Consider the following 13,448-nt stretch of genomic DNA (forward strand, 5'->3'; position numbering starts at 1 on the left):
TTTGGATTAATAATATTTCTAAATAATAATAAAATGCCTTTAAATTTATTTAAGCCAAATTACTGCGCGTATTACTAGCTGCCTTTAGTTTAATACTATACTTAAAATAACACCTATATTACTAGCGGGGTTTACTGAATAGGCACCTAGTCAGATCCGAGTCACTCGAAACCTAAAATGACCTGTGCTGCTGAGCGCACTTGTCAGCTGCATTGCCTTCAACCACAGGCTCCCGCTGTCAGTTACGGCCCTTTACAGCGCCACATGCCCTCCACTAGCACCGCTATCATTTGTCACTATGGTGCATGCCCCGTCAATCCGCCCGACTCCTGTAAATTATGCATCTTGTTCGTGCCCCTCATCGCACGCGCATATCCTTACAACCAGACTTGTGGACGACAGTGATATACAATCGAGTGACAGCTTTCTTCCCCGGCTAGATGGCATTTCGAATGATTGCGTCATTACTTGTTTATTTCTAGTAGTTCATGCATGTAATGAACGCGGCCGTTCGGAGCTGCTTCGCCATCGAATAAGGAACACGCCTTTGCCACGTGCTACATGCATTACCGGCCTCCAAGCAGTCCGCTGATTGGGGAAATATCAGTGTTGTCGAAGTTTGTCTTTGTGCTGAGTCCAAAAGTTGCGACATCCTGGGGAAGCAGTCAGTAAGGGTATTAGCAAATTAACAGTACGACCTTACCCCGATGCATATTGACCTGATCGATCCACCACTCTCCGAAGCTATCGTCAACAGCCAAATCTGCCGCAGTAACTCTCTCGTCCCTCTTCAATCCACACAGCATACAGGGCTGTCGTGCAGGGATCCCTCCTTCAGATTGCTTCAATGCCTTCACTGGCATCGTCTCCTGGAGGTCTGGTGCGGGGCCCAAGGTGCCTGCTCTGATCTGGTTCGCGCCTGAGATGACATGCCGTAGTCTTCCAACCTGCTCTTTCCAAACCCTCACAACGTCAGAAGCCTCCCTTTCCTCCTTCATGTTCTCACCCTTATCAATTCCCGTCAACTTCATGCCTGACGTCGCTCGTGATGATGCCGGGCCGATTCTCATGCCCTGTGAGAGATGTTGGTCCCGCTTCCAGCGAAGTTTTCGCCCAGCTATGACGTGTGCTGCAACATTTGCTAGGATGAGGTAGCCTTGAAGGTAGGCGATCGTAGCCTGTTCGGCTAGCATTTTGTTCCTGATAGGTAGAGTCTGGGCCGCCATGGGCTTAAATAGCTTATCCTGTGCATCTGCAAACATTGATGGGAAAAGCGAGAGAAGAACGCCCGGCGGTGGTACATTAGTCGGCGGCAGTTCCCCAGGTTGCGGGTCGTCTGTCGTTGGAGATAGGATAGGAGTAGGTGATGTAGAGGTTTTAGCCGCGGTTGAGATTTTAACAGCATCTGGTTTGCTCGACCCTTTTGCTGGTGCTTTAGTCGGGATGGAGGCTTCCCAGTCTTCAAACGTGTCCCAAGCATCATCCTTCGGTTGTGCTATTGAAGTCGGTGTCGCTGATGGCTGCTTGGGCTTAGACACAATACCAGCCCCAGTAGCTGAGCCTTTCTTAACTGAAGATACCGTTCTCGGAGTATTGTTTGCACCTCTTTCAACTCTTCCCCTAGCGACAGGAGGCTGAGGTTGTGATACACTCAAGTCTTCCAACAGATCAGCAAGCGCCGAAGAGCTAGCCACTGGGACTGCTGGTGTTGGTTTTGTTTCGCCTGTTCCTTCAAAGTCCCCAAAATCATCATCATCATCATCATCGAGATCATCTTCTGCGTCAAATAGCACGCTTGGGTCTGCTGATTTCTTTGCCTTCATAATCGGTGCTCTTTGCCATGTTTCTTGTGAGGGTAGAGAAGGCTGTCTCTTTTGGGACGCAAATGTGTCGTGAGCGGCCGGATTAATGTCCCATGAGTTCTGCAGAGGCTGTGAAACCCGAGGGGGCGCGGAAGCGAAAGGATCTTGATTGACCGGAGGGGCAGGCTCGAATGATGAGCCACCCTCAAAATCACCCCAGTCATCGTTTTCAGCGATCGTAGTATGTGTAGAGGCTAGACTGAAGCTATGAGAATGTTGTTGCGGTGTTGCAGGTTGCGATTGAACTATTGGCGCGGGAGCGGTGCCCAAGCCGTCGAAGAAGCTGAATGGCGACGCAGCATGTGGGCCAGCCTTCGTGGGTGTCCCAGCCTGCTGTTGTTGGCTTGAGCTAGAGCTAGCTCCGAATTCCGCGAAAAGATCTGCTGACATTGCTTCAATTGTTCACAAACTGAATATAGACGCGATAGTCTGCTCTGAGGTTGAGGAGCGATGCGGCCATTTGGTCAGGTAGTAGCGAGCAGCGCTAAGCTTGAAGAGGTGGGAACTCTGGCCATCAGTCGACACTGGCGCATACTCAAGATTTTCTTTAGTTATGCATGTAACAATGCATTAATCAAGAATTGGCAAGTATACGTTCTTGAGATTTGACGGCTCACCGCCGGATTTAGTAGCAAGCATACCGCCGACCACTGCCACCTCTTCATCGCTTCACCCGTTTGAGCCCTAGCGACGCAAACTCCTATCTTGAGATTTATTATAATCAGATAAGCAAATAACCACAAGTGTGTAAGAGCCGCAAGACGAGGACCTGGTTGTTTCGTCCGCGACCTACATATAGCTAAGTTAGCTCCCTCAACATCTTCAGTGCATCATCACTATAAACATGCACAATCTCATCCCAAGCACAACCTTGGGACTGATCTCTCTGTGCTGTTAAAGCCAATTCCCAATTTTATGCTACAATACATCGGCGCAGTGGGGGAGGAAGGGTGATGTCTGCGCATGCTAACCTGCAGTGCAGTTGCAACGCTTGACGAGTGATCTGAGGAGCAGCTCAGGCAGTGTACACTAGAGCAGACTTTGACGGCCTGGGCGACGACACGCTAAAGTGGCAAAAATATTAGAGTCAGGGCATCAAAACACTGTACATCACGATAAAGCATGCAAGACAGATAGTTGTCCACCCATACTTTCATTCAAATCATTATGAAGTCTATGGAAGGACCACGCCAGGACATCTCCTCAGACCGTTATGCATGACACGTTTCAAGAAGTCATCACAGCTTTTCCCAAGCCACCGCATCCCCAGAACCAGGTATCTAGAGACGAAAGGAAAGAAAGAAGCAACCCGAGAACAGATCGCTTATTTCTTGGTAGCCTTCTGAGCAGCCTTGGTGACCTTGCCAGCCTTGTCGGCCTTGACGACGGACTTGATGACACCGACAGCCACGGTTTGACGCATGTCACGGACGGCGAAACGACCAAGAGGGGGGTAGTCGGTGAAGGCCTCAACGCACATGGGCTTGGAGGGAACCATCTTGACGATGGCAGCATCACCAGACTTGATGAACTTGGGGGAGTTCTCAGTCGACTTGCCGGTACGGCGATCGATCTTCTCGAGGAGTTCAGAGAACTTGCAGGCAATGTGGGCAGTGTGGCAATCGAGGACGGGTGCGTAACCGGCACCAACCTGACCAGGGTGGTTGAGGACAATGACCTGGGCGTTGAAGGACTCGGCACCCTTGGGGGGGTCATTCTTGGAGTCACCGGCAACGTTACCACGACGGATCTCCTTGACGGAGACGTTCTTGACGTTGAAGCCGACGTTGTCACCGGGGACACCCTCGACAAGCTGCTCGTGATGCATCTCGACGGACTTGACTTCAGTGGTGACACCAGCGGGGGCGAAGGTGACGACCATACCGGCCTTGATGATACCAGTCTCAACACGACCGACGGGAACCGTGCCAATACCGCCAATCTTGTAGACATCCTGGAGGGGAAGACGGAGGGGCTTGTCGGTAGGACGGCTGGGGGGGTCGATGGCATCGATGGCCTCGAGAAGGGTCTTACCAGTGGACTTGGTCTTGGTCTCCTTCTCCCAACCCTTGTACCAGGGGCAGTTGCTGGAGACGTCGATCATGTTGTCACCGTTGAAGCCGGAGATGGGCACGAAGGGAACGTGCTTGGGGTTGTAGCCGACCTTCTTGATGAAGTTGGAGGTCTCCTTGATGATCTCCTGGTAACGGTCCTCAGACCACTTGGTGGTGTCCATCTTGTTGATGGCGACGATGAGCTGCTTGACACCGAGGGTGTAGGCAAGCAGAGCGTGCTCACGGGTCTGGCCATCCTTGGAGATACCAGCCTCGAACTCACCAGTACCGGCGGCAATGATGAGAATAGCACAATCGGCCTGGGAGGTACCAGTGATCATGTTCTTGATGAAATCACGATGACCGGGGGCATCTATAACGTGTTAGTGGGGTGTACAAGGTGCGATGGAAGAGGAGGTAACATACCAATGACGGTGACATAGTACTTGGGAGTCTCGAACTTCCAGAGAGCAATGTCGATGGTGATACCACGCTCACGCTCAGCCTTGAGTTTGTCAAGAACCCATGCGTACTTGAAGGAACCCTTGCCGAGTTCGGCGGCTTCCTGTGAGGGTCGTTAGCATTGTGAAGCTTGCAAGAAGGTAGTGGCTGGACACCGCAGTGATAACACTGGATGCGCAAAATGAAGTGTGCGTCATGGTGTTGCTGTTGGCGAAGTCCCAATCGGGACTAGCACTAGCGCGAAAAAGCTCGCACAACCCCACCACCCAAATTGCCCCTCGTCACGATAAGCCAAAATATGGCAGAGCGCTCAGAGGCTGCGACGGAGGGCTGCGGCTGTCCAACTGAAAGAAAAAGGATGCCGTACCTTCTCGAACTTCTCGATGGTACGCTTGTCGATACCACCGCACTTGTAGATCAAGTCTGTTTCCCAGTGTAAGTTGTTGTGACCCCGCAGTCGTTTGGAGAGGAGGGCTTACGGCCGGTGGTGGTCGATTTGCCGGAATCGACGTGGCCGATAACGACCACGTTAATGTGCATCTTCTCTTTACTGCAGTCATGGTCAGCAAGCTGTTCGTGTGGTGGGTGGCGCGCGTCGAGATGCTCGAGCTGGCGGGGTTGACTCACCCCATGATTGCGGTTGTGTGTATGGATTGGTTTTGGTGGTGGTAGAGTTGATGTAGCTTTGAATGACCTGGCGGGTGTTAGAGGGCAGAAGGGAGGGAGATCAGAGTGGACAAACAGTGTGTAGAGCTCGTCTATCGGCAATGTCAGGCAAAGAGAAAAAATCGATGGTTTGGAAGGGCAGCGAAGACTAAATATGAGCGGGAGGACTCGCGCACGGACAGCGGAACTTTCAGCGCTAAGCCCCTCCAACGCATGCAAATTTTGAGATCGGGCAGCCTGGCGCGCGTTGCAAGGGCTCCTTCACTTGCGACGAATTCGACGGCAAACAAGGCATAATCCCCTGCCTCTATTGGCCCTCGAGCTTCAGCTTCTCTAGTCTTCCCTGACCGCCTGCAGATCGACTCGCCACAGCCGCAGCTTCCTCATACGAGTGTCAATAGAGAGTGCGCCGTCATTTCAAGACCCATAACAACACCCGTGTTCCATTCTTGCAATACGTCATGGCACCCAACGGCTAGCCGCCGTTCGTGTACCTGTGCAGTTGCCAGTACACAATCACTATACAATCCGTGACTCCTAATACATCAAGATGTGGAAATATTCGACACTGTGACTGCAAAATCTTTTGGTCTTTAGCGGGGTACCTCTGCATCATACCCAACCCCTCTATTCTTTGTGTCTTAGTCTGCTGCATGCAGGCGGAGCGTTCTCCAGTCTTGCCTCCGCCTAGAACCTGCACAACACCGTATCCAATTCTTCTTTCCGCCGATAGCCATGGTTCACATCCGTCTTTCCTGGTGTACCGAATGCACAGTCCGAAACCCGAGTCATCTGAAGGCCTCTCTTTGATTGACTCACCAAAGGCTGTCATTGACGCCCGACGTTGCGAGAACGAACCGCCCTTTTGCAATAACCATCTTGCACGCCGCCCTTCTCTAAAATTATGTCGACATGTGATTTCAGGCCCAACCAGGTATTGCGACAATGCCTAGCCAGTCGCCTGAACTCTGCCTTTCACTTCGTGGGTTACTGTCCCAAACTGTTGCTCCAACACGCCGCTTGTGCGCAGCTTTCTGTTGTAAAACGTAAAACGTAAAACGTGAAAGAAATAGACCGGTTCTTGAACCTAAGAGCAGCCTCCCGCTCAGATTTAGTCTTCGCTGCCCTTCCAAACCATCGCAAATCTTGTAGACTCGGACCTGTGTTGTAAGGATCACATCTCATTACACCCTGAGGACATTCCCAGGTCTACGACACTAAGTAGATGTTCGCTCATGATTCCTATAAAACTCTATAAAATCCTAATTGCTTGTTCGCTTTTTTCACTATCGGCGTGAATCCATCACTCCCCCACCACCTACTGAACATAGAGTGAATCGTTACGTTACTATGGCAAAGAACTTCGGAATTTGTTGTGCTAGAAGAGTGAATGGACACACTTACTTGCTTGTCACGTCATACATTGTTATCATGACCTTTCACTAAGAAGCCAACCAGCGCCATTTACCCATAAGTTTCGACCGCTGCATTCGAGATTTAATATTCTCCGCCCTCACTTCCACTGTTCTCAACTCCATTCTGATACGGAACCTCGACCCGACCATGGCTGAAACAACTACGCCCTTTCTCACGGGCTGGAACCGCCTGCCAGATGAACTGAAGCTCCAAATCCTTAAGGAGACTGTCCCTCGCGACACCTACTTCGCCTCGAGTTTCAAGAAAGAGATCCCTCACTGGCGCCATCGTCACGTCCGAGGTTCCTGGCGAACGATGCTACCTCTCCTCTCGATTCCTCAAATTAAAGGCCTCGCCTTGGAGGCCTTCTACTCGCAGAACGAAATGGGCATCATGAACAACGAGCTTCGTTCTTACAACTCTGAAGAGCGCAGTGTCATCTACTACCCTCCACGAAACATGCGCGATTATATCACGAAACTCTACATCCGCAGCTGTCCCAGTGTCCGAACCTTGGAACTTCTGATAAACTTGGGATCTGGCTCCACGGGCATGAATCACCTCCGTTCCGTCACGGTTGTTATTAATGGCTCGCTTCACTGGGGCACTCGTTCACCTGAACGCGCGGGTTTCCTGCAAATCCTGGCTACTATCGACAAGATCGAGTTTCGAGCGCGCACGCTGATGCTGAGGTACCTACATGACAGTAACATCCTCAAGAAAAAAATGGACGACATGGTAACCGATGATTTGGATATGCTCATACTAGAGAAATTCTCTCTTCAAGGACGACAAGATAAGGTTGAAGAGGTGTGGACACGCTACAAGGGTCACGGGTCCCAGGAGGTAGACGCGTGGTCTACAGCCGATCAGTCCTGCTGCGGCAGGATAACGAGTAGAATTTTGTCGATCTGAGCACTGCGCGGAGTGAAGATTGCGGCCGCTAGCGAGGACTAGCTATAAACTGCGATAGGATATCTACCCGGGTATATACAACTAAAACTACCAACTTTGTTAGAGCAGTCAGGAGAAGTTCCAACGGCACTAAACTCCTGACTCCCCCTTGTACATTGAGGGCGGCAATGTTTGAGGCTTCTCTGAGTTCTTTGTAGTGCAATAGGGCGACGTGCTACTCTATGATGTTTGGAGTTTGTAGAGAGAACTCAATGAGCAGGCCTTGGATTTTTTCAAAAAACAGTGTGTATCTTCTATTGTAACAGGGCCTAGTCAGTAGTTATCTCGATTTCGTAGGACTGTCAACTCAATATAATCACAAACGTTTCCTCACCCCAAGTACCTTCACGAACCTAACGGTAGCTCAACTAGGATGGAGGAGCCTTTGAGACCTTCTCGTAGAACTGACAGATGACCCATACGTGCGTAGCATGACTGGTAATGAATCCACATGCCATAAACTCAACCCGTAGTCACTATTATTGTACCTTTTTCCGCACAGATCATCTCCTTCTCAAGGCTTATGTTACTGATGTTGACAGGGGTATTTATGCAGTGGAATGGGGATGGCACATAAGAAGTATGAAGATGTAGTCAATATTGCCAAACCGGGGTATATCAAAAAGAAATATCGCTTCCAAACTCCTCGAATGCAATGCAGGAACTTAGAGATCACTCTCGCCATTCTTTCGAGCATTTTGTGCACTACGCCAAGTTAGTCAAGCCAAAGAGAGGAACATGGAGGGCAACTGACCTTGTAGAACGCAGTCATAGGCTCATCAGCGCTCCTAATCTGTAGCTGATACCAATACGCCTCGTCATTCCTGCACTTCTCGTTTGGACATTGTACTGTGTAGTCGTCAGCCTCCAACACCATTTCCCTTCTTCTACCGCTTTCTCCTCTGTTCTATGTATCTCCTTCCAAGCAAAGGCTTACCTTGCGTCTTATCCACGTTATCCCATGCGCCCTTTCCTCCCAGGATATCCTCCACTTCCTTCTTCTTCATGTACTTGCGCTCGTAGTATCTCTTGTGGATGACGAAGTGGTACGGACAGGTTAGGCATTCGAAGCGGTTCTGGCCGACGTAATCCTCGGTTGTAGGGTCCCCGGGCGGGACTTTCGAGACGCGCAGCATGTTGCTACACGTGGGACAGACTAGATAGATTAGCATAGGGTCTCCAAAGCTACATGCGCTAGTCAAGGCGTCAAACTCACAGAGTAACATGGCGAGCGACTGCTAGGTGGGCCAGGAAGTAGAAGCTTGAACGCGATCACATTGCGCATCGAAGAGGTCAAAAGTTACGGCGACCCTGGCGCTAGTGACGAAATAGGGAAAGGGCGGGGCGAGACACCGACTCCACCTGGGCGGCGATGAGCCTCCCGCGACGCGCACTTAGGTAACCGCTGTCTCATTGCAAGCTTGCTAAGCGCTGGTCGTGAACAGGTCACTATACTTCACTCTACTATAGCTCTTCATACCAGTATCGCTTAGCACAGCATCGAGTGGCCTCTTCGACGTTCGCACTTCCGAATACCCCTCCAACCACGACTTTGGCATATTCACGCGCGTCCGATTGAAGCAATCGTAGCCCTTAGATTTAACCCTTCGAAGCTTTCACGATGGCGGACGAGGATGTACACAACCCAAAAAGACAATGATACTTGCCTGGCCGCTGACAGTGCTCCAGGGCGCATCCCCCCGCGAACTGATCATCGAATCCTGCCGACGGAACAATACCTCGCTGCTTGAAGAGACTATAGCAGACCTTGCCTCTGCCGCATCAAAGTCTGGAAAGAATCCAACAGAGTATGTAGCAAGCACACTGAACAACGCACGAGACGCTGTTGGCAATGGATGTCTGCACGTTGCGGCAACATACGGAAGCTGTAAGTAAACAATAACGCTGTAGCACTTTGACATTTTATTACAAGATTGGGGTTTTATAACGATAGAGTACTTAATGAGGGAAGCTAACGCGTCACATAGATGAAATCCTCGACATCCTCCTTGACCAAGAAGGCCTCGAAATCGACGAAATCGACCGCATGGAGAAGGACACACCCCTCCACAAAGCTGTGCGCTATGTCAACTCCCTCGACAAGTCCGACTGGGCCTCTGCAGGCCACCACATCGTCGACATCCTCCTTGACGCAGGCTGTGACCCCAGGATACGGAACAAGGCGAAGCTGAAGCCAGTCGAGCTCGTAGACCCCAGGAACACGGAGTTGAGGAGTATGTTACAGAAAGGCGAGTTTGCGATGCAGGCTGGCGGGGATGTGGTGGAGGACGATGACGATGGGCCGACGGGGAGTGCGAGTGACAGCGATTAGGATGTCACAAGAAGAGATCATATTGCGTGCATCGGCATATGTTTGGGGCCTCATATTAGATCATATCCAGGGTACCTTCTGGAGACACCACGTCCCCACAAACGCATCAGCGTTCCATGTGGGCAATATCCATCTTTCAATGCTCAGTTATAACCAGTCCATGAAACGTGAGCGCACATATCCCCCTGCGACTGCTCGAAGCGCCGTGCTCTTTCATCCCCAGTCTTGAGCGCATATTGTGTAGTGCCTTTTTGCCCAGGTATTCCTTTGTTCTTAAAAGCCCAGCGTAGCCTGAATCCAAAGTTCATCAATCTTGTTGCTATTCTCCTGTCAGCTCTATCCACAAAACCCTTCTCAATCACTCACCTCAGGCGGCGGCCCAACAGGTCTAACCATCCTCTCAAGCAGCTGCACCCTCGTTTTCTCCCTTGGCTGTCCGAGACCAATGCTCATGTACTGAAGTAGAGGGGGGTGGCCGATATAGCCTGACAGTGAGTCGCGCGCAATGTTCGAGGTCCATTCGTGCTTCGTCGTGTCGGCGGACCCGATACCGATGTAGCGGGCTTGCAGCGCCTCGAGTTGCTGTTGGGCGCGGAGTTTGTCGGCCATGGTTTAAAGTTTGGGTATGCGGTGGGTTGTGGGAGGGTTGTGGTGTCTCGGGCTGTCGATAGAGGGAACAATCGGCGAAGTCGCGACAAACTGCGGAGTCGCGATGGGAATTGTGGCTTAGTCATGCATGGCTCCAGTAGTACATCATCGCAACAACCTCTAGACTGACACAGATATTCGCACTATAACGAATCGCAAAAGCTCATTAACTCGAATTCCGCATCGAATTACCGTCTGAACTTTTATACCGTAAATAATGTCCCCCGAAGACACCGTAATGAGCAACGCGCCGCTCACCCCCGGCGACGAGCCAGAGCCCCAAAATCCCGTCGTCGACTTCTCACCTGCCACAGTCCCTTATGACGAAAATTTCGAAAATAGCCTAATGGAAGTCATTCTAAATCCGCCCGAAAACGACTTGTCGAGAACACCGTCACGCCAACCACACATGATCCCAGCATCTCAACTTCCTATCCCTCTCTCTTCACACCTGCGCACGCACACCTCGCCGATTCCTGGCCTCTACCTGACGCATCCAAATGGGTATCATACTGGCGGGCCCGCTCCCGCATCACATACGGTCAGGGACTTCGCCGATAAGTTCATACAGGAACACGGCATTGAGGATGCGGGACAGTTAGAGCGTGTTGTTGAAGACGTGATTAGGGAAAAGACAAAAGAGGCGTCGGAGCGGATGGAGAGGAGGAGCGAGGCGGTAGAGCGGAATAGGACAGTGGAGAGAGAATTAGAAGATCTGAGGTTGCAGAGGAGTGCCGAGCTGAGGGTTATGGAACGGGTCAAGGGGGGAAAGAGATGATGAGTGTCTTGAATGCTTTGAAACTAAGACCGAGAACTACTCCTGGCCAGCCCTGTCCCGAAGAGCTGTGCTCAATCATCACCAAGGCACTCTCGGATTGTAGGTCCCCTGATGAGGTGGAAGAGATGGATGTCACCTTGCGACAAACTTCATCAGCACGGAGCTCTCGCTGCGTCTTGAGGGCTAGTAGATGAATGCCAGCAGCCACCTGTCGAATGAGGGAGACATCCATCATAGGACACACGATTTATGGTTCTACGCATGCGTCACGTCGCCAGCTCGCCGATTGGGCGATTCGAGTGATCATAGAGCATACTTGATCTCGTTTGAAGTAGGGATCTGGTAGGTCTTCTAGATCTTCTCTGAGATTACGAGCGTTAATCTCTTCCTAAGCTTTTTACGAAGTTCGGCGTCCAGATTTATCATAGTCAAGAGGTAGTGACATGTTGTCTCAACAGTTGTTGTTCGACATAACATTCATCACTGCGTAGCAGAAAATCCGACATAGCAGGAGACTAATCCGCAAACAACGACTGGTCTTCACGATGCGCAGTACCGCGCGACCCCGGTATTGACCACTACCGAACTTGGACATAGGTCTATTATACAAGATGAGTCGGGATTCAAAGTGGTGCTACACATGCGCTGAGAGCTCCTGAACAACCTCGCCCATAGGCCATTGAAGATAGCGAGTTGTGCGTATCTCGCGAGATGTCTCGCATCATTTTAAAAGTTGTCTTTCATCACGGTCGAGACCTCTGGAAATCTTTCCGGCTCCTGCCCTTGCAGCAACGGCCCTCCTACCTTGCCTGTGAACGCTCCATTCATCCACGCGGTTGTATACGCTGCTAGGATCCGCACCAATTCAGCCGGCACAATCGTGCCCAGCAGATCCGCGAAAGCCGCTGTGTTCTGCCCGACCGCCTGCAACAGCGTGAGCGCATCCGTGAAGCTCTCGTGCGTCGTGTTCGCGACGGCGACCCACAACTTTGGACCCTTCAGCTGCGGCCACGCGGCCAGCCAGCTGGGGTCGGTAGCGTTCGCCTCAGACATGTATAGCACTGGCTGGGACAATCCCGACGGGGGCAGAGAGCCGAAGAGAGTGCCGTCCCAGTCGATCGCACCGCGAAGGCGGCGGTCCTGGCCAGCGGCGATGACGGCGGAGGCGCCGCCCAGAGAGTGTCCCAGCATGGCGACGCGATCGGTCGGGAACTGTCGGGGCCCGCGTTGGGGAAGCAGTTCGGCTATAGCGGTCGCGTTGCTCAGCTGGTCAATAATAAAAGATGCGTCAGCCACGCGAGCGTACAGGTACCGGGTGTATACGTCCGAAGTAGGGTTGCTCGGGCCGTTGTTGTAGACTACGTGGCCATCAGGATAGGTAATGATGTTGGCGTCTTCGGGGTGGTCGATGGTAATGACTGTGAAGCCCTCACTGGCGATGGCGGAGGCGATGACACTATAATAGAGCCGAGGAATACCGTAACCAGGGGAAAGGAGCAGGATAGGACCGTCATCAAGGGGTGAGCAGCCGCTGGAATCGTGCAGACACACTGGTAGACGAGCTTCCAGGAAGAGGGGTGTGAGGTTGGCGGAGATGTTAAATTGCGTTTGGAGGAATGGCCCCTGGTACTCGGCGGTTTTGTTGGGCATATAGGAGACGGGCACAGTAGACGCGCACGTCGCAGGCTGAAAGACTGACAGCATCAATGCCCGAGGCGTTGGCGTTGCGGTACAAGGGCCATTGCGGGTGTAGTCGACGAGGGTCCCAGTCGTCAAAGTTACATTGTATTTACCAGGCGGGTTTGGGACCAGGTACCCTGCAGTCGTGTTGGCGAGCAAGAGGAGAAAAATCGAACGCATAGACTGCATGTCTGCGAGTATCGTTGTGCCACAACTGCACTGTCGTGGAGACACGTTCGTTTGAGAAGCAGGAGACTGGAGAAGAGGGGCGAAACTACTGACGAGCCTTGCTTCGTATTCACGCAGAAAGAAGGTTCTCAAGGTGACAGCACGGGGTTGGGAACAACAAGGAAGGCGACTCAATGTACCAATCCGAAGGGCATCGTACTAGTAGAGTATTCACTGAGGAGTAAGATGGCTATCAGGGGGCAGTTAGGGCTATATAGTGGTACCGGTCACTATGTGATGTCCGCTTACACATGCAAGCAACGCACCACGGGTGGTAGTGTGAGGCTGGGCTCAGCGCGGTTCATAGTCCCGCTCAACCTGCGCCTCGTCCCGAGTGTGTACAGAGCATACGATGGCTAGTGCCATCT

At 51.8% G+C, this 13,448-nt stretch overlaps 8 protein-coding genes across 8 annotated transcripts; 3 read left to right on the forward strand and 5 right to left on the reverse strand.

The window, feature by feature from the left end:
- Positions 1-603: 603 nt before the first annotated feature.
- On the reverse strand, positions 604-2,252 carry K460DRAFT_290402 (uncharacterized protein; the record flags this gene model as incomplete). Its single annotated transcript, XM_040929199.1, has 2 exons — positions 604-653; positions 704-2,252. 2 exons carry the CDS (start codon positions 2,250-2,252, stop codon positions 604-606), a joined length of 1,599 nt encoding a protein of 532 aa, XP_040785554.1.
- A 934-nt stretch (positions 2,253-3,186) lies between these two features.
- On the reverse strand, positions 3,187-5,507 carry K460DRAFT_378241 (elongation factor-1a; the record flags this gene model as incomplete). Its single annotated transcript, XM_040935051.1, has 5 exons — positions 3,187-4,289; positions 4,343-4,481; positions 4,746-4,801; positions 4,858-4,928; positions 5,503-5,507. The coding sequence occupies 5 exons, from the start codon at positions 5,505-5,507 to the stop codon at positions 3,187-3,189; spliced, it is 1,374 nt and encodes a 457-aa protein (XP_040785555.1).
- A 995-nt stretch (positions 5,508-6,502) lies between these two features.
- Positions 6,503-7,689, forward strand: K460DRAFT_367913 (uncharacterized protein). The gene has a single exon (XM_040933676.1). The coding sequence runs from the start codon at positions 6,608-6,610 to the stop codon at positions 7,373-7,375; it is 768 nt and encodes a 255-aa protein (XP_040785556.1). The 5' UTR covers positions 6,503-6,607; the 3' UTR covers positions 7,376-7,689.
- Positions 7,657-8,669, reverse strand: K460DRAFT_367915 (DNA-directed RNA polymeras-like protein III subunit RPC10). The gene is made up of 4 exons (XM_040933677.1): positions 8,631-8,669; positions 8,352-8,570; positions 8,169-8,263; positions 7,657-8,119 (listed from the first exon to the last, which is right to left on the reverse strand). The coding sequence occupies exons 2-4, from the start codon at positions 8,548-8,550 to the stop codon at positions 8,087-8,089; spliced, it is 327 nt and encodes a 108-aa protein (XP_040785557.1). The 5' UTR covers positions 8,551-8,570; positions 8,631-8,669; the 3' UTR covers positions 7,657-8,086.
- Positions 8,670-9,035: 366 nt separating this feature from the next.
- Positions 9,036-9,746, forward strand: K460DRAFT_378243 (ankyrin repeat protein-like protein; the record flags this gene model as incomplete). Its single annotated transcript, XM_040935052.1, has 3 exons — positions 9,036-9,050; positions 9,104-9,302; positions 9,403-9,746. 3 exons carry the CDS (start codon positions 9,036-9,038, stop codon positions 9,744-9,746), a joined length of 558 nt encoding a protein of 185 aa, XP_040785558.1.
- Positions 9,747-10,053: 307 nt separating this feature from the next.
- On the reverse strand, positions 10,054-10,355 carry K460DRAFT_407371 (splicing factor 3B subunit 5/RDS3 complex subunit 10; the record flags this gene model as incomplete). Its single annotated transcript, XM_040937066.1, has 2 exons — positions 10,054-10,065; positions 10,113-10,355. 2 exons carry the CDS (start codon positions 10,353-10,355, stop codon positions 10,054-10,056), a joined length of 255 nt encoding a protein of 84 aa, XP_040785559.1.
- Positions 10,356-10,611: 256 nt separating this feature from the next.
- On the forward strand, positions 10,612-11,172 carry K460DRAFT_287417 (uncharacterized protein; the record flags this gene model as incomplete). Its single annotated transcript, XM_040928965.1, has 1 exon — positions 10,612-11,172. One exon carries the CDS (start codon positions 10,612-10,614, stop codon positions 11,170-11,172), a length of 561 nt encoding a protein of 186 aa, XP_040785560.1.
- A 726-nt stretch (positions 11,173-11,898) lies between these two features.
- On the reverse strand, positions 11,899-13,041 carry K460DRAFT_407373 (uncharacterized protein; the record flags this gene model as incomplete). The annotated part of the gene is made up of 1 exon (XM_040937067.1): positions 11,899-13,041. One exon carries the CDS (start codon positions 13,039-13,041, stop codon positions 11,899-11,901), a length of 1,143 nt encoding a protein of 380 aa, XP_040785561.1.
- Between the last annotated feature and the right edge of the window lie 407 nt (positions 13,042-13,448).

The sequence above is a fragment of the Cucurbitaria berberidis genome, assembly GCF_010015615.1.
Source record: "Cucurbitaria berberidis CBS 394.84 unplaced genomic scaffold K460scaffold_4, whole genome shotgun sequence".
NCBI lineage: Eukaryota > Fungi > Ascomycota > Dothideomycetes > Pleosporales > Cucurbitariaceae > Cucurbitaria > Cucurbitaria berberidis.